This window comes from Myotis yumanensis, unplaced genomic scaffold (assembly GCF_028538775.1).
Source record: "Myotis yumanensis isolate MYYU_CA2020_CCGP unplaced genomic scaffold, mMyoYum1.0.hap1 SCAF_1, whole genome shotgun sequence".
Lineage (NCBI taxonomy): Eukaryota > Metazoa > Chordata > Mammalia > Chiroptera > Vespertilionidae > Myotis > Myotis yumanensis.
Window position 1 is genome coordinate 193,401,576 of NW_027223752.1, and position 24,052 is coordinate 193,425,627.

At 39.8% G+C, this 24,052-nt stretch overlaps 2 protein-coding genes across 2 annotated transcripts; both read right to left on the reverse strand.

The window, feature by feature from the left end:
• Positions 1-8,177: 8,177 nt before the first annotated feature.
• LOC139006865 (growth-regulated protein homolog gamma-like) lies at positions 8,178-10,244 on the reverse strand. Its single transcript, XM_070409631.1, has 4 exons — positions 10,069-10,244; positions 9,827-9,971; positions 9,625-9,708; positions 8,178-8,874 (listed from the first exon to the last, which is right to left on the reverse strand). Exons 1-4 carry the CDS (start codon positions 10,169-10,171, stop codon positions 8,859-8,861), a joined length of 348 nt encoding a protein of 115 aa, XP_070265732.1. The 5' UTR covers positions 10,172-10,244; the 3' UTR covers positions 8,178-8,858.
• A 3,646-nt stretch (positions 10,245-13,890) lies between these two features.
• LOC139006871 (growth-regulated protein homolog gamma-like) lies at positions 13,891-16,078 on the reverse strand. The gene is made up of 4 exons (XM_070409645.1): positions 15,876-16,078; positions 15,634-15,778; positions 15,432-15,515; positions 13,891-14,561 (listed from the first exon to the last, which is right to left on the reverse strand). Exons 1-4 carry the CDS (start codon positions 15,976-15,978, stop codon positions 14,546-14,548), a joined length of 348 nt encoding a protein of 115 aa, XP_070265746.1. The 5' UTR covers positions 15,979-16,078; the 3' UTR covers positions 13,891-14,545.
• Positions 16,079-24,052: the final 7,974 nt, after the last annotated feature.

Genomic DNA, 24,052 nt, shown 5'->3' on the forward strand with positions numbered 1-24,052 from the left:
AACTTATTTCTAAAGATTTTTTTATATGAATGCTATTATAAAGGGTGTCTTTTATGATAATATATATGATGTCTTTAAAACTACACATTACAATTTTGTATATTATTTTGTACCTATCAGCCTTCTAATTACACATTTGTAAATTATTTTGCATTTTCTACATAGACAATTATGTCATTTGCTACTAATAGCAGTTTTGTTTTCCATTCATTATAAAATGTAATGTCTTCTTCTAAATTTACTGTGCTGGTTAAAATTTTCAGTGCAAGCTTGAATGGAAGTGATAGCAGATACTCTTGTTTTGTTCTCACCAAACCTCTTAAACATTTAATCACTAAGTATAACATTTATTGCAGATGGTTTATGGGTTTATGAGGTTGAGAAAGTCACCTGCTATCAACAATTTCTTCCGTTTCCTTTTAAATCACAAGTGCACATTGAATTACACTTTTTTTTTTTTTTAATCCTGCAATTTCCACTTTGAGTTCAAACTATGGTGAGAGGGCATGCTTGGACCTAATGAACTTCTGAGGAGTCCTGGAGATGAAGGTAGGGCCCTGTGGCCTGGGAACAGCAGTTGAAAAGTTCAGAATTAATTTAATTGAGAACTTAAACAAGAACACGGAACATTGTCCTTGAGATTTGGACAACATATTCTCTCCCCACCCAATTATAAATGAGCTTTTTATAAGATTCTAAAAGCAAATCAAACAAACAAAAGTAGATTAAAAATATGCCCAGGGATATTGCTAAACAATATATGACAAAGATTCTATGATGGCTGCTTGGGAGATAAGATGTAGGTTACCAAACCTACAGAACCTTGTACATAGAATTGCATGTATTGTGTACATATTATATACATAGTAATTAATGCTTTCTGACTGGTTTATCGCTGAAAAGGTCCTATCTTTCATTTTAACTGACATTATTCATAGACAATGATAGAAAATTGTGGTAGTATAAACAGAATATTGTATCCTAAATATATGGCTAGTGTAATAAATATCTCATACAAATTTGCTTAGAAATACATATATTTTGTAGCTGTTTTTAAAACCTAGTAAATAATATGAAATCACTTTGGGATTTTAAATAAACCATTTTTTGGGAAAGGCAGCACTCCCATTTTTACTAATCAAATGGTCTCCTTTCAGAGCCACATTGAAAGATGGAAAATTAATTTGCTTTGCCCCTGAGGATTTATGAATGATAATCATTATCAAACATACGAAAGACAGGTACAGTAGATGCCAAGGTATCTTGAGGCAAAATTTTGCTTCCAAAGTAGATTGATATTTAAAAAAAGACTTTGCTGAAGACTTGAATGAATTACAAATGTACCTTTTATGTAATGTAGTATTTACCTGCTTTATTTACCACTAACCATGTAAGTGCTTAAAATGGCTACAAGTTGTATATGCAATCCAAAACAAGAGTATCTGCTATTATCACTTCCATTCAAGCTTATACTGAAGATTTTATCCAGTGAAGAAGGCTAGAAAATATATTAAAATGCATAATGAATAGAAAAGCAAAATTGCCCTTAGTAGCAGATGACATAATTGTCTATGTAGAAAATGCAAAATAATTTACATAATTAATAATTAAAGGGCTGATGGATACATAATAATAAATAAAAAACATAAAATGCAGTTTTTTAAATGCCATTTATAATGGCATCCAGCTACAAAAGACTTTAGAAATAAGTTTTTTTTAAAATAAGCTACAAGAAAAAAATTTAATATTATTTAAATACCTTAGTTTATTAACTATATTCAGTTCACAAAATTTAAGATTTACTATTGTAGAGATGCATCAACTACTCCTACCAAAACTGATCTATAAATTCAAGGCACTTTTACTCAAAATTCTCATATTTACAAGCTGATTCTAAGGTATATATGAAAGAACGAAGAAGAGCTAAGACAACAATGTCAGGACACTTGCCTTTTCACTTATCAAGAATTTTAATAATGCTATAGTAATTAGGAAGGCATGACACTGTAGGTCCCAATGTACTGACCAATGAAGAAGAAAACAGAGTCCCAAAATCATACATACTTGTTATCTTAATTTATGGCAGGAATTGAAAAACGATGAAGTTTCATAAATGGTGCTGGGACAATTGGTTATCCATGTGTGAAAAAATTTATTTCTACCTCATATTTTAGAGGACAAAAATCAATTCTGAGTTCTAAATATTAAAAGACCAAACTATTCAATTTTTAGGAGACACTATAGAAAATACTTTTATTACTTTAGAAGAGACTAGCCATCAAAAAGTTATAAAACTTTATTTTAAAAAACACCACAGATGCAACATTTTGCCACATATATAAGTGACAAATGATTAATAGACAAAATGTTTGTCTTGAAAAAAGCTTTTATGAAATGGCAAATAACAGAACATATGGGAAGAATAAATAAAATTTCACAAAGAATAAAATACAAATGGCTCCTAAGCAAGCAAAAAGGGAAATCTGAATTAAAACCATAATAAGATAGCATTATATAGAATTTGGCAATAATTTTAAGTCTACAATTCCAGTGTTGGCCAATAGGTGGAGGAAGAGGAACTTGCATGAATTGCTTTTGGGAGGAATAAATCAGTACAACCACTTGGACAATAGTATTCTTTGGTGAAGTTAAAGATGTGCATACCCTGAGAGCCATTTATTCCCCTCCTATATTTTTTATCCTAGATTATCTCTGACATGTGTAGCAGGATACCAGTGCAAAAATGTTGGGAGCTGTATTTTTTCATAATAGCAAAACTGTAAGCCCTCCTAATTTCAACCTAATAGTGGAGCAGATAAGCAAATGTTAGTGTTGTCATAAAATGGAATAGCAGCCATCTATAAAACATCCTAGGTTAAACTCACAAATATATTCTACAGTAAGATAATTAAGTCATTTATATATCATCTCATTTATTCACATTCAAATAAACCAACAAAGCTAAAGAATTAATTGTTTACAATTTTACTCATAGGGGGCAAACCATTATCTCTCAGGAACTGTCTCTAGCTCTTTATTCAAATTATAACTCACAATTCTAGGAAAAAGTACAAAAAGGAGATTCTATTACCCACCTCTGTTATGAAAGTGTTATCAGTGGAAGTGGAGTTCTTAGGGTGCTTTGAGAAAAGAATTGCCTGATGCCCCCATGGGAGAATGAGGATTCATGGAAAGCTTTATTGATGATGTAAAATTAAGGGGTTCCCCTCCAAGGCCTCATCTCTGTCCACCTTGCCATGAAAGATGTCCAATTTTGTCTTCAGCGGGGCCAAAATTAAGGCCACTTCCCAGAATTTTGGTTCCATATTAAAATACAGTCCAGTCCACCACCTGGATAGCTTAGCTTGTTCCCAGCTGCAGTCCATTGTGTGTGGGATTCGAATGGCCATGGACCATGCTGATGCTTAAGCCTACATGGCTATGGAGAGAGTGCCAGCCACGGAGCCAGAGAGAGCAAGAGAACAAGACAGAAGGGAAGGGAGTGAGCAAGAAGAAACTCTTTAGGGATTTTAATTAGGAGCTTTTTCAAATTAGCCAATTAACTTTATAAAATCTCACATCTGATCGGGTCCACCCCCTAGCCAATCCATTGTTTCCGAGACTAGACTGACAAGCAAGCACTTTCCTTAGTCACCCTGACTTCACTGAGCATGCACCCATCTCCCCCGTTGTTCAATCCCTTCCCCAGTGATCTGCAGGGAATGAACTGGTGGTTCCCTGAGGAGAGGGAAGCTGTAGCTTCCTGGTGAAGCTGCCCAGATGACCATGTTTACAATGTCTGGCCTCTTTGCTCTCTTCCAGTTATTAATATTAATAAACTAGCTAATTATGATAATAACAAAAGGAGAAAAGTTTAAATTAATCAAAAACATAACCTCAAATTAACACAGTTAGAAGGTGTTGGAACTGAAAACAACTCCCCAATCAGTCTAATTCCTCATAGCTTATGTTCTTAATCACTCTATGAATAATTCCATCTCCTTCATCCTTTTCTGCATTCACCAAGTTATGTTAAGTTTCTAATATTTGTATTTTAAAATTTTATCATGAATCCACACAAGAAGTGTTCTGGACCAAAGACACATTTCACAGTGAATGTGTGTCACTTCCTGTTTGCCTCAGGCCTTACCCCTGGGGTGATGCAGTAAAAGATACATCAACTGTCCTACTCCAGTAGCCAAATGGGGGGTGGGCGGGAAATCAGTGGGGGTGATCTCTGCTTATAAAGGGGAAGGAAGGAGACCTTTGCCCTTTATTCCTCTCCAGAAAGGGTCTCCTCGGAAACACAACAGGCCTAAATTCTAACTCCAACCCTTTGGAGTAAATTAATCTCTCCAAGAGCCACAGAGCCCCCAGTCTCACTTTTATGACCTATAGATGTTTCTAAATTCTGTGCTTTATCTTTTTTGACATGTAAATACTTTGAGAGATAGCATTTGTCAACATAAGACCAAGGTCCTTGGCACCAATTAAACACCAACAGGAACCCCCAATTTGAGGTGTGGTGAAGAAGGAAAATTTATTCAGTGCAAACAGTTCAGTTATGTATGATACAACAGGGCTGTGAGAATAGCTCAGCTGTGGAACAGCTCAATAATGTCACAGCTTAATTATGAAGCAGCACAGAATGATTGTGAGGAGGCCCTGGGCTGTGATGGCCCTGGGATTGGGACTCCTGTTCAGCTATAGAGCTTTGCTCTGATCCACCTGCTCCAGTTTGGTGCTGGACTGCTCCTCTCTGGCAAGGGAAAAGCAATCTTCTGTTTTCTATGGAAAGGAAAAGTGTGTTTCTGGAGCTAGAGGGGTCCTAACTAATCAAGACAGAAGTATTCACCCTTGGACCTGATTGCAAATAAAGTCTCCAAATCCTCACTGTTTGATTGGCCCAAAAAGCACAGTCCTGATTGGTCATAATGGAGCTGCTCCAATTGATTGGTGAAGATGCTGATGGGGCTGGAGCTGCACAGCTCTGATTGAACAAGGAATGCCTCCATCCTATTGGTTGAAATACAATTCTAAAAGTTACTTTATAAGGGCTGGCTCAGATGGCAGGGACATAACATAGGCAGGCAGCTCCGTGAAGGGTTCTCCCTAAAGTGCTGGTTTGCATGAGAGGCCCCTGTTTAGAAATGGCTGCTAAACTCTGCTTGTAAATTTGAGCCAAGTTGGCCTGTAGGAGCCCTGTGAATCTTTTTTCACAGGGTCCACACATTCCAGTCTCCCCAGCACCTTGGGGCTTAACCTGAGACATAGTACTGTAGTGGACAGATAGGCAGAGTAGGACAGATAGGCCAGGTACTCAAGGTCACCAGGGTGGATCTAGAAACTGGCAAACTGGAGTGGGTCCTCACCCCCCCCCCCCCAGGGTGACCTTTCCTCCCTTAGCATATAGCCATGTGGTTTAGAACCCCCTGACCTTTCCTCCCCTAACATGTCACTAATCATGCTGTAGACACCCTTAGAGGAGGAACAAGGAGGCTGAAGAAAAGCCTCATAGGATTCCGATACAAGCCCTTGCATCACCACTTCCTTAAGCATTAAACTCTCAGGTCAATGAGGTTCTGGCCCACATCAAATAATTTTAAGAACAAAGCCTTAGGTCTGTTGACCACAGAGACAGAGTTTTGGTCAAACTAGAGATAACATCTAGGCCTCAGTTGTGTTTCAGCTCCAGGCCCAGAAAAGCAGGAAGGCCAGGTGGGGCAAGGCCATGGCTGACATCAGGACCAGCTGTGATGACTAATGACCCCCTGTCCTGGTGCCAACAAATCAGTGAAGACCACAACCCTGAGGGGAAACACCAGGAAAGCTGATGAATATTCTATTGAGATTCTCCCCTGAGACTTCCAATCAAATCTTCACCTTTAAAACCCTCAAGACCAAGGACACAGCCCCCCCCCCCCCACCCCCCTTGAGCTTTCTCTCTCTCTCTCTCTCTCTCTCTCTCTCTCTCTCACACACACACACACACACACACACCTGTGCCTTTCCCCCTCCTTCTCCCAGGCTTGTTTTCTTTGTCTTTTTTTCCTCCTAAGCTCCAAGGGCCCTTTTTTTGCTTCTGTAATTGTTTCTTCAGCCCACACAGCACAACTGGCTCACTTATTCCATGGCTCACTTCTGCCTCTGTGACTTTCTACATAAACTTTTTCTTGTATTTGAGTCTTGCCTCTGAATTCTTTCTTAGCCCAAAGTCAAGGACAGAGGTCTAACATCTGGTGCCCATTTACCATTAACAGTCCTAGAGGTAACCAATGGGTCCTTGTGGGAGAGATTACAGAAGTTTTATGATCTGTTAGGATCAGAGCAATTAACTGGACAAATAGCTACAGATTTAGTACTTGGGGTATGTGAAGAAGCTAGGACTTTTCACAAGAACACTGAGGAATCCAAGGAAGTTTTATTTCCCACAGTGGTGGCATTTATGGAGCTTCCAGAATGGTGTGCATTTGTTCACCTCCATCCAATTTACAAATTGCTTTTCCATCTTATCTCATAAATCTGAGAAAATACCATTGCATTTATGAGGAAACTATTATAATGAATTTTCAGGGAAGAACATGGAGGCTCAGAGTAGCTGTACCCACCCAGGTGTTCAGGACAAGCTTGGTCATGCACCCACCATCTTCCTCCTACTAAAGGTTATCAAGAAATACAGGAAAGGTGCTGAGTCAGAGACAAGCACACACCCTAGCTAGCCCTCCCACTTATGCACAAACTGCCCTCCTTTTCCAGGTGACTCTGATCTTTCCTTTGCCCTATCATTAGATGCCAGCCTTTGTGTCTGCTGTGAAAGCTAGATGTGTTCCTGCCATCCTGGGGCAATGTAAATTCAAATTTACAGGTTTAGAAACATTTAAACCATTACTATGTCTGTGAGTCACCGGAACAGCGTTATACTTGTGACTGTTATCTTTCCATGAAGGCTAGGAAATGAGGCCCTTCTCTATTAGCCCATTTACCTAGAGGAAGTACTCCACCACTTGCTTTAATCTACTTTTCCCCCTGCATTGCACAAATTATTTGAGTTCTGAGGGAGAATCTGTTAGCGGTGGAAAAATAGCACCAGGTGTTAACTCAGTTCAGCAACCACAGTTGTTGAGTTCTGGCTAAGAGAAGAATTCAGAGCCAAGACTCAAGTTTACTTAAAAAGTCACAGAGGTCAAGAAAGTGGGCCACAGAAGAAATGGGCTTGGGAAACAAGTTACAACAAAAGAAGGGCCTTTAGAGCTTATGGGGAGGGGGTGTGAAAGGGTGGGGGGGGGGGGAGAGAGAGAGAGAGAGAGAGAGAGAGAGAGAGAGATCAGTCCTGGGGAAAGAGGGAGTGGGGAGAGGAGAAAGGCAAGGTGTGCACCACAGAGAGAGCCACTCTGGTCCTGCATCCTGAGGGCCTTTATCTAAGGTCTCAGGGGAGGATCTCAGTAGAATATTCATCAGCTTTCCTGGTGTGTCTCCACAGGGTCATGGTCTCCACTGGCTGGTCAGTGCTGAGGTGGTGGTGGTGCTGGGGGCATTGGTCATTGCAGCTGGTCCTGAGGTCACCAAGGCTTGCTCAGCCTGGTTTTGCTGTTTTTCTGGGCCTGGAGCGAGTCCAGAATTTCCCAGGCCCAGGGATTCATGCTTAAGGGCTTACACTTTGCCAGTTGCTGGGCACCCGGGGATCTCATGCTGGTGACCCACTGCACCTGGCCCATCTTTCCTGCTCTACTCAGACCTATCTACCTGCCTACTGCAAATCCACTTGTCCACTTAGCTTCCAGCTTCATTGAGAGGGAAACGGATGTATAATTGTTTGAAAAACAACTTAACATATTCATTTCAATGAGAGCTCTTTTAAAATATGTATAAACATTTGAAATACTTTAAACAGCTAGGTCCTAGCTGCTAGGATTAAGTAATAGATTGTTTATACTAAAATAAAATGAACCTTTTATGTAAATCAGGGATTCTTAAGCTGAGGGCCTGCAGGACTTTCAAAATGTATCAAATACGCTTTCATGAACAGGAGTGAAATAAGAGAGAGACGTGCCAACCAATGTCAGCCGTGTCGTGGGTGTGAGCTACAGTCTATTATAAATCTACAGCACGTGGGTATTCAGGAGGAACAAGACGTCAAGATATTCAAACAAACCAAAGCAAGAAGTTTCTGTAAAAAGCTTTATTTTCATCTTCTTTGTAAAAATACATCTATAAATATTTAACTTCTCTATTCCAAGATATAGAGAAACAATGCATAACTGGTACTGAACAAGGCATTATGCCTTACTGGGCAGACATAAAATGTCCAAGGGATATTTAGAACATTAGTTCCTTAAATATCAGAAATGTTGACCTCATACTGTGAAACGCTTTCAATAAATAACAACTGACATTCTTCTCAACAGTACAAAAACGGATATACACAGAACATTTCCCTGCTTTCACTGTGACCTATTTGCTTGAAACCCCCACTATTTATCTTCAGCCTTCATCATAGTGGGTGGAAACGTGTGGTCTCCCACCCACCCAGCCGACTAAAAATATTAGCTGAGTGAAGAACATTTAAAATGCATCATCATCAATTAAATAACAGGCTGAACTAGCTTTTTGATTTGACATAAAAATGACAATTTAAAATAACAGTACAGCACATTACCAAACACTTTCCTGTCTTTAAATATTAGATAAAACTTTGAAAAATAAATATATTCATATGTAAATAAATAGAAGAACTCTCATAAAAAACAGTCAAACAATTTAAACACAGGTAGCCCCAGGAGCTCTTTGTTTCTCTTCTTTCACTCCGATTCCACTCAGGATGCAACAATAAACCTGGAAGCTTCCTCCTTCTCCTTAGATCAGTTGGTGCTGCTCCTGTGATGAGAAAAATGGTTGCTTATTAGGACTCAGAAACTTAACTGCTTAGCCCTGTACCAAATGGTTACTAGCTGTACCCCTGCTACCCTGTGTGGTAGAAAATGCCAGGCTACTGGATGCTGTTTAATTAGGAATAAGGGACCTGTGGTCATAATTGTATTATTAGCCTCAAGGAGCCAGAAAACAAGGTTACACTAAAAAAGTACATGCATAACATCACTTCAGCCTCATAGCAAACCCCATGAAGTAGATGTTATCATTTCCCCCATATAACGGAGACTCTGAGAGATTAAATACTTTCTCCCTGCCTACAGGAATAGCAAAAGTAGCCTACACTTACATTTGCAGCAGAGGATCACTGCAAAGTCACTTGTCATCACCACTAAGATTTAGAAGCCCATGTTGCCCCAAATCAGGGGGTTCCACTTTTCCGTTCTAAAGCGACCTACATTAACAGTGTTGTTCCTTAATGGGTAGGAAGCATTTGAGATCATTGACCAAATCCACCTAATCTTTTAGGAAGACATATTCACCCACACTCATTTGAAAGGGAATGGAGAGGGGCATGGTAGTGGAGGGCACTGGAAATGGCCTGTGCCACCAGAGCACATTCATGACAGTGGTGGCAAATCTAACTGTGAAATAATGTCTTTTCATTCCTTCAGCTACCCCCTGGGCTTCCCTGATATAGTTTTCAGGAGGCAGAGGCCAATATCTGTCACAAATGACTCTAGTCACATAACTCACTTGTTTAACAGCTTGTTCACGAATTTCTTAACCATGGGAGATTCGGGGTTGAGACAAACTTTCTGTCCATTCTTGAGAATGGCTCTGCAGACAGAAGGGAGAACACAAGTGAGACAGGAGGGCGGGCGAGGGTCAGGGTGGGGGCATCTGGGCGGTGGAGGTGAGCAGGATGGTGGCAGCAGCAGAGCATGGTGGCACTTACATGACTTCTGTTCGGTCGCAGTGAGTTCCTGGGGACGTCACCTTCACACTCTGGATGTTCTTGGGGTGAATTCCCTTCATGGTCTGCATGCACTGGCAGCGCAGTTCATTGACCACGGGCTCCTCTGCGAGGACCATAGGCGCCGCTGCAGGGAGAACAGGCTCGGTTAGCGGGGTGCCCCCAATGGGCGCCCACCCTTCATCCCCTTTTTCCCCCTTGGGCTCCAGGGGCTCGAGTCTCACCTGCAGCTTGCCGGCAGGCGGCGACCAGGAGCAGGAGCAGGAGCGCGGCCCGGAGGAACCGGGGAGCGCGGGGTGCAGCAGCGGCGGTGGCGGTGCGGGCCATGGGGCTGAGCTCGGAGGATCGGTGCTGCGGTGCCTGGAGTGTGAGAGTTGTCAGGAGAGCTGGTAGAGCGAGATCTGTGGCTCCCCGAGATGGGCGAACCCCTTTTATCCATGCTCGAGGCGTAAAGCCAGCAACCCAGGGCTTGGGAAATTCCCGGACTTTGCAGGTCGTTCCGGGTCGCAGGGGGCGGGAAGGAGGGGTTGGTTGAGGGAGGAGGACCTGGGGGTGCGGCCCCGCCTGGCCTCCCCAGGGACTTGGCGGACTCAGCGAGGTTCTCTTTCCGCTCAAATCCCCAAAGCGGGAGCGAGTCGCTTAGTAAGAGCGATGTCACTTATTATCGGAGACAGGCACCCATGGGGAACGTTAATCTAATAGCAACATTTCAAAAGAACGTGTGGAGGGGAAACAACTGAATTTTCCATGTTACGTACGCCTAAATATCTTCTGGCTTGACGATTTTATTTCCCTTTGCATAAAGGCACTCTTAAAATAGAGCTGCCATCTCAGATTATACAGAAGATTATACATACAATTGTTCATCTGGTATTGTACAAGCACAAATAAGTTACACTTTGTGTTATTTCAGCGGTGAGGGGATGGCCAGTGTCAAAAGTTTAACTCAGTGTTTAATCTAGGACAAAGTGTCCTAATCCTATACAGTTTCCTTTTCTGTGAAATTCTGGAACTTCCAGAGAGATCGTGCCACCTCTTGTGCTTAGAGGGCGTTGATTAATCCAGGAACTAGGAGCTGGTTATTTTGGAGCTGCTGGAGGGAGGGAAGGTTGCCTTGGGCTCAGGGGGTCCACAGTTTCTAGTTTTGTCCAAACCCACCAAAAAGTCAAAGGGATCACAGCTAGTCTCTCCTTCTGTTTCTACAGTAAAGGCATCCTGATGATTCCAGCCATCCATACTTGCTCAAATTCATGTCCATGATCTCTGAGCACCATCCAGTATATCAAATTTGGGCATTATTCTGAGGCTTTTAAAATAATGGATTTCAATATAAATTTTCTCTTTCCATTTACTTAAGATTTGTTTAAAACTTTTGTGGAAGTAGTAATGAGTAATTGCATTACGTATAATATAAACTAAAGAAAAAAGGAATGCCAACATTACAAAAGAATATCAAAAAATAGATATAGGAAATGTCTTCATGGAAATATTCTTTATCACAGTATGAAGACAGCTTGATGACCCTATTTTGATGCTTCCTGTATAACGAAAGCAAAATTTCGGAAGTTGAGAGATGAGTGATAAACAACAGCAAACATATCACATGCTATGAAATATGCTTAAATATTTCAACATTTTGAAATTTGTCGATACACTTTTTATGATCCATATAGTCTCTTTTCTAAAATGTTCCCTGTGTTTTTTTGGGGGGGAGGTGATTTATGCAATTATTAGGTGAAGTGTCTTTATACATTGCTCAGGCCAAGTTGGTTGATCATGTTGCTTAACACTTCTATACTGTTATTTATTCTTTATTGTTTCGCCTATTAAGTATTTAAAGAGGTTTGCTAGAATCTTTAACTGTGGTCAAGGTTTCATCTATTGCTCCTTTTAGTTTCTCTCCATTTGCTTCATAAATATTTTTTTAAAATTTTTAAAATATATTTTTATTGATTTTAGAGAAGAAGGTAGAGGGATTTATAATATAATATATTTTAAATATATTCATCTAATCCTCTAAGAGGGAGATAGAAACATCAATGATGAGAGAGAACCATCCATCTCCCACAGTGGGCATCTAGCCCTCAACCTGGGCATCGAACCTGACCTCCTGGTTCACATGTTGACCCTCAACCACTGAGCAATGCTGGCCTACTTCATATATTTTAATAAATGGTATTCGGTTCATAAACTTTTAGAATTATTTGTTTCTTATAAAATTGCCCCCTTTTTATTTTGAATCATCTTTCTTTATCTCTAAGTCTACTTCTTTCTTTGTCCTAATATATTAATCAGGCTTTCATATATAAATTAGCCAAAATGTTAATAATTTATTTCAATAATAGATTAACAATTAACAAGTAATTAATACATTAGTAAATCTATACTAGGTTTCTGTCAGTTTTAACATGATATAACACTCGATTCTTTTAATTTCAAGTTGTCTGGGATCTAATATTTAAAGGGTGCCTTTTTATGCAGCATACATTTTTTGTCATGTTTTTGTAGTCTGTATTTAAAATGTAAAACAAATTTCAATTTTAATTGGAATGTTTGTTCCGTTTAAATTATTTTAATTTTTACCATAGTTGGATTTCAGTCTACTGTCTTGCTATTCTATCTGTCCTGTCTTTTTAAAAACAAACTTTAAATTTGAATAACTTCAGTTTATGAAAAAAATGTATAATTATAATTTATTTATCAAAGGTGGGTGGTTAACATTGGTACATTGTTATTAACTAAACTCTAGTCTCTTACTAAGATTTCACAAAATTTCCATTGATGTCCTTTTCCTATTCCGGGATCCAATCCAGCATACCATATTGGATTTAGTCACCATGTCTCCTTTGTCCCCTCGGATCTGTGACAGAGTCTCAGTATTGTCTTGTTTTTCATGACTGACAGTTTCAAAGAATACTTATTAGGGATTTTGTAGAATGGTCTTCAGTTTGGGTTTTTATGATGATTTTCTGATTATCATACTGAGGTTATAGGTTTGGGGAAGAATATCATGGAGATGAAGAGCCTCCCTCTTCACATCATGTGGGGGAGTACATAGATTCCCATAACACAACTGGTGATAATAATCTCGATCACATGGCTCAGGTGGTATCTGCCAAATTCTCCACTGTAACGTTATTGTTTTTCCTTTTTCTCTAATCTCTTCTTTGGAAGCAAATCACAAAGCCTGGCCCCCACACACAGGGAGAATTACTAGTAAGTCCCTCTTTCACAAGGAGAGACACTACTTACATTATGTACGAGGCTTCTCCTCAAAGATTTGTCCCTTCTCTCTTGCACCACCTGTTGTTTTGCTCCTTTATTTCTTCGTTTTTGACACCTTTTATAATATTCAGGTATTTTCTTATTTTCCATTGTATCTCCTTTTTAGATTTTTACATCCAAAGTTTTGCATTTCTTTTTGAGAAGTTGCCCTAAAAATGCCAATATATCTTGCCACATTTCAATTTTCTCTAACAATTGAAGAAATATATTATAAATCCATTCATCTCCCTATCTGCCCTTTGTGTTATTTTTGTCATGTATTTTACTTTAGAGTGTGTTTTACCTCCATAGATAAGAATGGTTATTAATATTGTAAATAACACAAATTGTTTGAGTGTCTAGGAGGAATCTACTTCTTCACCTTTTGCGCCCAGCCTCATTAAAAAGGAAAAATTGCATACTTGTGTGAAAAACCACTTACCAAAAGCATTTAATAGGAGCCCTTGTTAAGATATTTATATAAACATTCAGAAGTTTGTAAAGCACTAATTTTAAATAATGAACTGATCAGTGTGAAAAACAGCTGAATTTATGTAAAACTAGGCTTCTCAAGGTAGGTGGGGAAGGTAGTGTGTCAAATATTCCTTCATAAGTTCGAGAAATGTAAGGGAAGGGACAGACAGGAATAGGCTTAAAATTAGCCATGATCCACAATCCAACTGTACAACACCTTGGGCATCCGGCGGGGAAACAAAGGTCAAGAAGAATAAAACAAAACTTAAACATGTTATATTTTGTAAAACTTTTATTTTTAAGCCATTTGTAAAAATGTAACAGTGGTTTTAACTTCTCTGTTCTAAGACAAAGAGAGACATTGCATAATAACATTAACCAAGGCATTATGCCTTACAATAAGACAAAGAGAGATATTGCATAACATTAAACAAGGCATTGTGCCTTACAAGCAAGACATAAAATGTCCAAAGGAATCTTCAACATCAAAATGTTGATTGCGTAATAAAATAGTTTCAATAAATAACAAGTGACATTCTTTTAAACAAGTACAAAAACACATGTGCACACACTTTCCCTGACCCTAATATTGATCTATCTCATTGTCAAATTGCTTAGATTCCCCCCTCTCATACACCCCCCTCCACTTAATGGTCTCCCAATAAATATTAGTTTCATGAGACACTTAAAACCCCTCATCTTCAAATTAAATAACAATCAGAACTGAGTTATGTTTGATTAAACACATTCACATGTTCCACACCTTTAAATACTAACATTAAAATGTTAAAATACAAGCTTTTAAAATAAATACATATATAAATAAATAGATCTCTGGTTTAAAAAACAACAAACACAATAATCCCTTTCTAGTTGTCTATGGAACCCAGGTGTTCCCATCTTCATTTCAGTCCTGTAAGAGCAGGGACCTCCTTTCAGGAACTGCCACCATGAGCTTCTCTCTCAGTTGGTGTTGCCCCTAAGGTGAGAAAAGGGTTATTGTTACAGGTGTTACAGAAAGCTGCTCTTCTCTTCCAGGGCCCCTGGAGCTGGAGGAATGGCTGCCTGCAGACCCTGGCCAGACCCTGCACCCAGAAGGCCCCACTGTGTCTTCTACCCTGCACAGCAGACAGCTTGCTCCTTTATTGAGGAAGTGGGACTGTGGACTCAACTTTATTATGTCATACTGGGCTAAAAATGTACATGCATGACTCCACTTAATCCTCATACAGTACATTTTCCCCGAGGCTCAAAGGGATTAAAAAACTTTCCCAGAGATTTTAGACTTGACCTTAGGGAGGTCTTGCTGCCAAGTCCCTGCTCTTCACCACTTAACTGCCCAGGCCCATGTTGTCTCAAACCGGGGGTTCCACTTTTCAGTGTGAAAAACAGACGAATTTTATGTAAAACTAGGTTTCTCAGGTGGGTGTGGAGGGTAGAGTTAGAGAAATGGAGGGGAAGAAACAGGCAGGGGTAGGCTTTAAGTTAGGCATGATCGCCCTGGGCATTCAGCAGGGACCCAAAAGATCAAGAAGAATAAAGCAAAATTTAAACATGTTATGGTCCTTAATGGGTAAGAGGCCGTTTAGCATCATTGGCTGAATCTATTTAGCCTTATAGGACTACACATTCACCCATACGCATTTGAATGGGGTGAGGGAGGGGGGATAGGGATGGAGGGCACTGGAAATGGCCTGTGCCACCAGAGCACATTCATGACAGTGGTGGCAAATCTAACTGTGAAATAATGACTTTTCACTCCTTCAGCTACCCCCTGGGCTTCCCTGATATAGTTTTCAGGAGGCAGAGGCCAATATCTGTCACAAATGACTCTAGTCACATAACTCACTTGTTTAACATCTTGTCCAATATTTTCTTAACCAGGGGGGATGCGGGGTCGAGACAAACTTTCTGTCCATTCTTGAGAGTGGCTCTGCAGACAGAAGGGAGAACACAAGTGAGACAGGAGGGCGGGCGAGGGTCAGGGTGGGGGCAGCTGGGCGGTGGAGGTGAGCAGGATGGTGGCAGCAGCAGAGCATGGTGGCACTTACATGACTTCTGTTCGGTCGCAGTGGGGACCTGGGGACGTCACCTTCACACTCTGGATGATCCTGGGGTGAATTCCCTTCATGGTCTCCAAGCACTGGCAGCGCAGTTCAGTGACCACGGTCTCCTCTGCGAGGACCATAGGCGCCGCTGCAGGGAGAACAGGCTCGGTTAGCGGGGTGCCCCCAATGGGCGCCCACCCTTCATCCCCTTTTTCCCCCTTGGACTCCAGGGGCTCGAGTCTCACCTGCAGCTTGCCGGCAGGCGGCGACCAGGAGCAGGAGCAGGAGCGCGGCCCGGAGGAACCCGGGAGCTCGGGGTGCAGCAGAGGCGGTGGCGGTGCGGGCCATGGGGCTGAGCTCGGAGGATCGGTGCTGCGGTGCCTGGAGTGTGAGAGTTGTCAGGAGAGCTGGTGGAGCGAGATCTGTGGCTCCCCGAGACGGGCGAACCCCTTTTATCCATGCTCGGGGAGGAAAGCTAGCAACCCAGGGCCTGGGAAATTCCGGGTTCGCACGTAGGTCTCTGGAAGGCGCGGCCCCGCCCAGGAGGTGAGGGTTGGCCTGACGTCCGGAGGTGACTCGGGGACTCTGCGAGGTTCTCTTTCCGCCCCATCCCCAACGCGGGGGTGAGTCACTGTCAGGCAGGAGCTGCTGCATGTGAGGGGTGACGGTGGGCGCCCAGTGACCCCAGTCACCCCAGTGCCCTGGGCGAGAGCGTCAGACCTTTAGACCCACTTAGATGCTGAGCCACTTCTTTAGGGGAGACAATGACTGCTCTCAAAGAAACTTCAGTGGCTGGGATTGAAGAGAAGAGGGGTAGGGCAGCCTCTCTGACCTATCTATCCTCTTTTCTTTTTCTTTAATGTAAAATGTTATTTTATGTTTATTAAAATATTTGACCGATGCCCACATGGTCTAATGATTCTCTGAAAATGAAACATTTTGAAGTTTGTTTTCTTACACGAATTTTTAGCTATATACCTCTGTGTTGTAAATATAACTGTTAAACAATGAGTTGCACATATTTTGAGTGAATACTATTCTGAATGTGGACATATGCATCCATTACACCGTCAATCACCGCAATCAAAATAATGAATATATCCATCATTCTTGAAAGTGTCCTATTAGCCTTTTACAGTCTTCTCCCACTTCCTGTCCAATCGCCTTATGTTGAGGCAATAGCTGATCTTTTGATCATTATATATCATTTTGCATCATTTAGAGGTCTTTATAGATGATTAATGAAATTTACATTTTTGTCTGAGTTTCTTCACTCAGCATAGTTATGTTTTCTTTATATACTTTAAAAATTTTCAATTACAGTTTACATTCAATATTTTTGTATTAGCTTCAGATATACAGCATAGTGGTCAGATAATTGTGTAATTTACAGAGTGTCTTCCCCACCCCCTGTTTCAAGTGCCCACCTGGCTCCATACATAGTTATTGAGTATTATTGACTCTATTCCCTATGCTGTAACTTATATCTCTGTAACTATTCTGTAACTACCAATTTGTACTTCTCAATCCCTTAACCTTTTTCACCTAGCCCTCTAACCCCTGCCCTTCTGACAATTGTCAGTCTGTTCTCTATGAATCTGTTTCTATTTTGTTTGTTCCTTTAGTTTGTTCTTTAGATTCCACATATAAACAAATAAAATCATATGGTATTTGTCAGTCTCTGACTTAGCGTAATACCCTCTAGATCCACTCATACTATCACAAAAGGTAAGATTTAATTATTTTTATGGCCAAATAGTATTTCGTTTTATATATGTACCACCACACCTTTTTTATCCACTGGTCCATTGACGGGCACTTGGGTTGCTTCCAGATCTTGGCTATTGTATGTAACTCTGCAGTGAACATAGAAGTGCATATATTCTTTCGAATTCGTGTTTCAGGTTTCTTCAGATATATTCTCAGAAGCAATTTGCTTGGTCATAAGGCAATTCCATTTTTTATATTTTTTTAAGAACCCCCACACTATTTTTTTATAGTGGTTATACCAATATGCATTCCCACCAACGATGAATTTGGGTTTTCAATTTTTATTCATCTCTGTAAGAAATGTACTCTTTAAAAATACATCTGTCATCTCAGATTGAACATAAGAATGTTTGTTTTATTCCTCGAGTCTTTGAGCTCAAATAAAATCACACTTAGTGTCATGTTTTTCTTCATGGCACAGGGGAGTAGAATGAGGGGGCAAACCATTGAAGAGGTTAATTCAGAGTTTATTTGGAGATAACAATGTTGTAATCCCTCATCTTCCCTCTTTGAAATTCTCGGACTTTCCCAAATATCCTAATCCAGGAGCAACACTTTTGTTGTACAGAAGGCTGTTTTCATTCCTGGCAGTAATTGAAAAGCTATGAGGGCCTTGGTGGGCTTGGGAAGTTCACTTTTTTAGTGCTGTCCATGGGCAGAAAGCACCATCGACACCAGAAAGAGACTTTTCCCATTACTCCTCTAGCAGCAAACAGATGTGTTCTTCAAAATATATAAATATTAAATTAGTAGTATATTCCACTCTATGTCATCTGAATTTGCCTGTCTCCTGGGGTTCTTTCTTGAGAATTAGCCATCATTCATTTCAAAGAGAGAGGAAGGGAGAGAGGGACATCATCAATTTGTTGTCTCACTTATTTATGCATTCATTGGTTAATTCTTGCATATGCCCTGATTGTTTCTTACATGTGCCCTGACTAGAGATCAAACCTGAAACCTTGGTACTGTATTTTGGGATGACACGCTAACCAACTGAGCTACCCAGTCAGGGTACCTATCAATGTACTAATTTATATTTCTAAGAATGACAATAAAGCATTTCAAAATCTGTGTATATGAAGCCATCTCATTGGATACAGTTGGCCCTCCATATTGTTGATTCCACATCTTCGATTCAACAAACCTCAGATAGAAAAAATATATATTTTTAATGTTGCTGTCTTTGTTGACATGTAATGTATAGCTACCATGGTTGTGTCTGTACTGACATGTCAGGAATTTTTCTTGTTATTCCCTAAACAATACAGTACAACAACTATTTACACAGTGTTTACATTGTATTAGGTATTATATGTAGTCTAGAGATGATATAAAGAATATGGGATGACATACTAGTACACAGGTTATATGCAAATGCTATGTCATTTTATAAAAGGTACTTGAGCAGGGTGGGAAGGGCCTGTCCTTGAACCAGTCCTTCACAAATATGGAGGGATGACTGTGATTCACTTTTCACCATCAATATCTCCTTTTGGATTAAATTGTAGATGGTTTAAGTTGCTTCTCCAGGGAGGATGCAGGCCTCTGGGATGGGCGACATTCTGCCAGTGCCGTGAGAGAGCTGCATGTGCAGAAAGTTGTCTGCCTTGGGAACAGAGAGTTGGGTAAAGCTGTCCAGGCTAATCCCAGGTACACATGTACATGCCATCTAACTATCTGACTGTGGACAATTTATTTTACTTTCGCTGTGTTCTTGTTTTCCTTCTGTAAAAGAGAGCCAACACTAGTGCTAACATTTGTAAAACATTAGCAAATATTAGTGCTGTATAATAGTTGTTAAGTAAACACAATAGACGTAGTGTTTTTCAACTTTACTGTTCTGGACTAAATATTTATGTCTTTCAAAATTCGTATGTTGAAGCCCTACACCGTGATAGTATTAGGTGATGGAGATTTGGGGAGGTAACTCGGTTTATATTAAGTCATGAGGACAGCATTATTGCATTAATAAGAAGAGACAACCAGAGGACTTCTCTCTCTCTCTCTCTCTCTCTCTCTCTCTCTCTCTCTAGGACACAGCAAGAAGACAACTACCTGCAAATTAGGAAGGTTCTTACCAGCTACTAAGTCTGCAGACACTTTGATCTTGGACTTCCAGCCTCCAGAACTGTGAGAAATTAATGTTTGTTTTCACCCAGCATATGGTGTTTTGCTATAGCAGCCTGAACTGATTAAGACACTTACCTAAACAGAAGCACTCTATGGTGAATCTTTATGCAAACAGAAAAAATAAAATCAAATAAACATCTTTCATTTATTTTTAAAAATTTTCAGCATTAAGGCTTTTTGAAAAGCCATGCACCTGTATTCTTTGGGAATCTTAGAGTAGACTTTTGAAATTCAAGGCTTGTTTAAAATTTTAGTTTCAAGCCTAAATGCCCATCAGTAGATGAATGGATTAGAAAACTGTGGTACATCTACACGATGGAATACTATACTGCTGTAAGAAAGAAGGAACTCTTACAATTTGCAACGGCATGGATGGAGCTGGAGAGCATTATGCTAAGTGAAATAAGCCAGTCAACGAAGGAAAAATACCACATGATCTCACTCATTCATGGATAATAGAGACCATTATAAACTTTTGAACAATAATAGTTACAGAGGCAGAGCTGCCTCACACAGATTGTCAAACTGCAGCGGGAAGGCCGGGGAGGGTTGGGGGCCAGGAGGGAGGGGGGTAAGAGATCAACTGAAGGACTTGTATGCATGCATATGAGCATAACCAATGGACATAAGACACTGGGGGGTAGGGGAAGCCGGGGTATTGTCAAGGGTGGGGAAAAAAAAGGACACATATGTAATACCATTTGTAATGCTTTAAGCAATAAAAAAAAATTTAAAAAAATTAAAAAAAGAAAAAAAAATTTAGTTTCAATCATTTCCCATATAAAATAAAAAGAAAATACTCACCAATCTACTTCTGGGAAAATATTTGCTGCAGGCATTAACAGCTGGCTTCCCAGACAATAGAAAGTATTATCTGTAATTATTACCAGACCCAACCCAAAGTATTGATGTAAACAAATTCTCAGAAAGAGTACAATTTCAATTTATCTACAGTAGCAGCCAAGAGGATGAGGCATGCCAAAAATCATTACCGACAGACTTACTTACAATGTGACTCACAGAACTTGTTTAATCAAAATCATTTGCTTTCAGAAAGGAAGTAAAATTTTTTTTCTCCTTTCATGACATCTCATTTCCATGATTTAATTTATGAAAACCCCATACTAAAGAAATTTTAAGATGCCATGAAGCTTACTCTGATAAACAAATTTTTCATTTTTTAAACATGTGCTGAATGCCACTTTTATATGCAGAAGCTCTAACTTCATGCAATCACTAACCCAACAAAGTTACTTCTAAAATAGGAGCTCAAGTTATTAAATTTCATTCTACCCTATAATTTTTATTGTACCTTTCAGATTTGACTACCACAATGTCATATGCCCTCAAAACCTAGGGTTACTGTTGTATGTTGAGCCAGCAAGAATGCTGCACATTGAGCCAGCATGGCTCAGTGGTTGAGCATCAACCTATGAACCAGGAGGTCAGGGTTTGATTCACAGTCAGGGCATATGCCCAGGTTGCAGGCTCAATCCCCCGTGTGGGGCATATAGGAGGCAGCTGATCAATGATTCTCTCTCATCATTGATGTCTCTATTTCTCTCTCCCTCTCCCTTTCTCTCTGAAAGCAATAAAACTATATTTTAAAAAATGAATAGGTATATATGGCTCTGCTTTATCCTGACTTGCCTTGAGAACTTTATTGACCTAAATACCACCTCTCCCTCCCCATTTCTAACAGCAATCTTTGCTGTATAATGGTTCTGCTTTGGAGGGAGAAAATGAAGATGCCTTAACATGTCACTAGATCTCAAGATCATTCCATCTCTCTAACAGCATTCAGTTAATTATCATTGTTAACTTCCTCTTCCAATCTCCACTACATCTTCTATTTCTACCTGCCTGACACCACCCTTCCACCTTCTTCTTAAAACAGAACCCTGGTTTTCCTTTGGAAATGCTCACCCCTGCTCCTATCAATCCATGTGATTAAGGTAAGAGGACTTCGATTCTGAACTCAGGAGGGCGAGTCTGTGACCCTAAGGGAGCATTGGTCCCTCTTTCCTGCCTATACTCTTGCCCAGGCCAATATGGGTTCAAAGTGAAGTCAATAAGTTAAGATTGGTGGATTTAGAGACAATGCCAATCGTGTAGGAATGATGGGAATCAACAGGCTCTTGCTTCTTGATGGGATGGCTAAAGAGGTGAGATAGAAACTGAGTCTTGCCATTGATTAAGGAGGGCCTGCCTGAGAACTGTGTTGTCATAGAAAAAGGCACAGACCTGGCCCGTACAAACTTAGGATTATTGGGGACATTGTTTGAATATAGCTTTGTCCTACCTAATCCATTAACTTTCCTTGTTATTTGGCAATGGGTTATCTTTTCTTATTAATCCAGTTTGAGGCATGTTTCCATTACTCACTGTTAAAGAGCCCTGAAAAACATATTTCATTTTTCATATTGCTGCTAAAATTATCTTTCTTCACTATTTCAATCCTTCCTTCACTTCTTTTCTCTATCTATTCATTTACAAATTAGCATTTATGAATTTGGGATCTAGTTTGGTTTTAGGAACACAAAAAGCTCTAAGATGCATTCAACTACCACCAAACAGTCTAATGGGAAAGGCAGACATGTAAACAGAAAGTTGTAAAGTAGCCTGATAAATCCCATGATGGATATAACCAGGATCTGAAAGAGCACAGAGGTGGGACACCTAACCTTGTTTCTCAATGGTGTGGGTCAAACTCTAAGAAAAGAACTTTAGAGAATTTTCTGTGGAGCTTTCTCCTGAGTTGAGTCCTAAAGGATAGATGAGATCTTCCCAGGTGAATGGAGAGATTGACATGTGGGGGGAACATTTCAGAAGGAGATGACCAAATGAGCAAAAGCACAGAGGATAGAATGAGCATAGTGTCTACCAGGAGCAGCTGCCAGTCATGTATCTGAAGCTGCACCTGTGAGGCAGAGAGGGGAGAGAACAGGAGGTAGGACCCAGTCACTGAAGGCTGTGTGGACCCTGTCTGTTCTGAATCAGAAACCAGTTCAGATGTTACCTCCAGAACTGGAATGCTGTTAAATCCATCTCAAGGTGTTTCTGTGACTTTATGTACAGAAATTTACCACTTACTAAGTGGTGTGTGGGAGGCTCAGAGCAAATAGCAGACTTGGTATATGGCAAAAATGAGGAGATAGTGGACATTCAATTCAATGGACCTTCACTAAGCACCAACTATGTACAAAATGCTATGACAGATTTCATAAGACATGAAAAATTGAATAAACTCCAACTCTTGACATTCTTTAATATCCATCCTATATACTCCCTATACATGTTAGCTAACTTCTGTTAACTAACTTCTGTTATAAGGATTCTGATGATTTGAGCAATTTTCAATTATTTAAAATCATTTCAAGTTACACTAAGCATCATTAGAAAATATTGGCTTTGGACAATTTTTAAAGGATTTCTGAAAGTTGCTCTAAATTAGGTTTTCATCTCTATCTTATTAAAATAGTTTTCTAAATATTTATGGAAGCAGCCCTGATTAAATAAATACTACCATGATTATATACTCTAGCAGCAAGAAACAGTGGTATGACAAATTTACAAAAGTGAACTAAACACAGAATAAAGGGAAACCTTTTCATAGAAATAGTGTTTGTTATAAGAAGATGTTTTTGGAGAACAAAAGCATCATGATGATTTTGGTTTTACGGAAGCAAATTGAGGAAGTCAGTAAATGAGTGTATAAACCACTAATAAAAATGTCATATGAACACAATGTCACAATATGAATATAAGCTAGAAGAATTATGAATAAAGAATAAATAACTTGATCTTTGAATGTTGTTCATAGTACATTTTCTAATGTTTTATACTATACATCCACATATATTTATACACCAGAAATACTTTTATTTTTGTTTTTATTCTTCTTGACTGTGTCCATTTGTACATGCATTTTCATCTTTTTTTAAAAAAAATATTTTATTGATTTTTTTACAGAGAGGAAGGGAGAAGGATAGAGAGTTAGAAACATCGATGAGAGAGAAACATCGATCACCTGCCTCCTGCAACACCCCCTACTGGGGATGTGCCCACAGCCAAGGTACATACCCCTGACCAGAATCGAACCTGGGATCTTTCAGTCCACAGGCCAACACTCTATCCACTGAGCCAGGGCTGTACATGCATTTTTTAAAAACAGAGACACAGCCTGGCTGGTGTGACTCAGTGGTTGAACATTGACCCATGAGCCAAGAGGCCATGGTTGAATTCTGATCAGGGCACACAGACTTGATTGGGTTGCGGGCTTGATTCCCAGTAGGGGGCATGCAGGAGGCAGCTGATCAATAATTTTCTCTCATCATTGATGTTTCTATCTCTCTCACCCTCTCCCTTCCTTTCTCTGAAATCATTAAAAACATATTTTTAAAAAGCACAAAAACAACACTTAAAAATAAAAATAATAAAATATATCACAAAGAAAATATGATTGTTTGGTCACAAGTAGTTAAAACCGTATCAAACCAACATAAACAGAATGAAAGCAATG

Bases quoted from the DNA above. Each gene is read 5' to 3' on its own strand.
- LOC139006865 (XM_070409631.1), bottom strand. From the start codon at position 10,171: ATGGCCCGCACCGCCACCGCCGCTGCTGCACCCCGCGCTCCCCGGTTC. The intron at 9,972-10,068 runs GTGAGACTCGAG...TTCTCCCTGCAG, and splicing joins CGCCTGCCGGCAAGCTGCAG to CGGCGCCTATGGTCCTCGCA. The intron at 9,709-9,826 runs GTAAGTGCCACC...TTCTGTCTGCAG, and splicing joins TGCGACCGAACAGAAGTCAT to AGCCATTCTCAAGAATGGAC.
- LOC139006871 (XM_070409645.1), bottom strand. From the start codon at position 15,978: ATGGCCCGCACCGCCACCGCCTCTGCTGCACCCCGAGCTCCCGGGTTC. The intron at 15,779-15,875 runs GTGAGACTCGAG...TTCTCCCTGCAG, and splicing joins CGCCTGCCGGCAAGCTGCAG to CGGCGCCTATGGTCCTCGCA. The intron at 15,516-15,633 runs GTAAGTGCCACC...TTCTGTCTGCAG, and splicing joins TGCGACCGAACAGAAGTCAT to AGCCACTCTCAAGAATGGAC.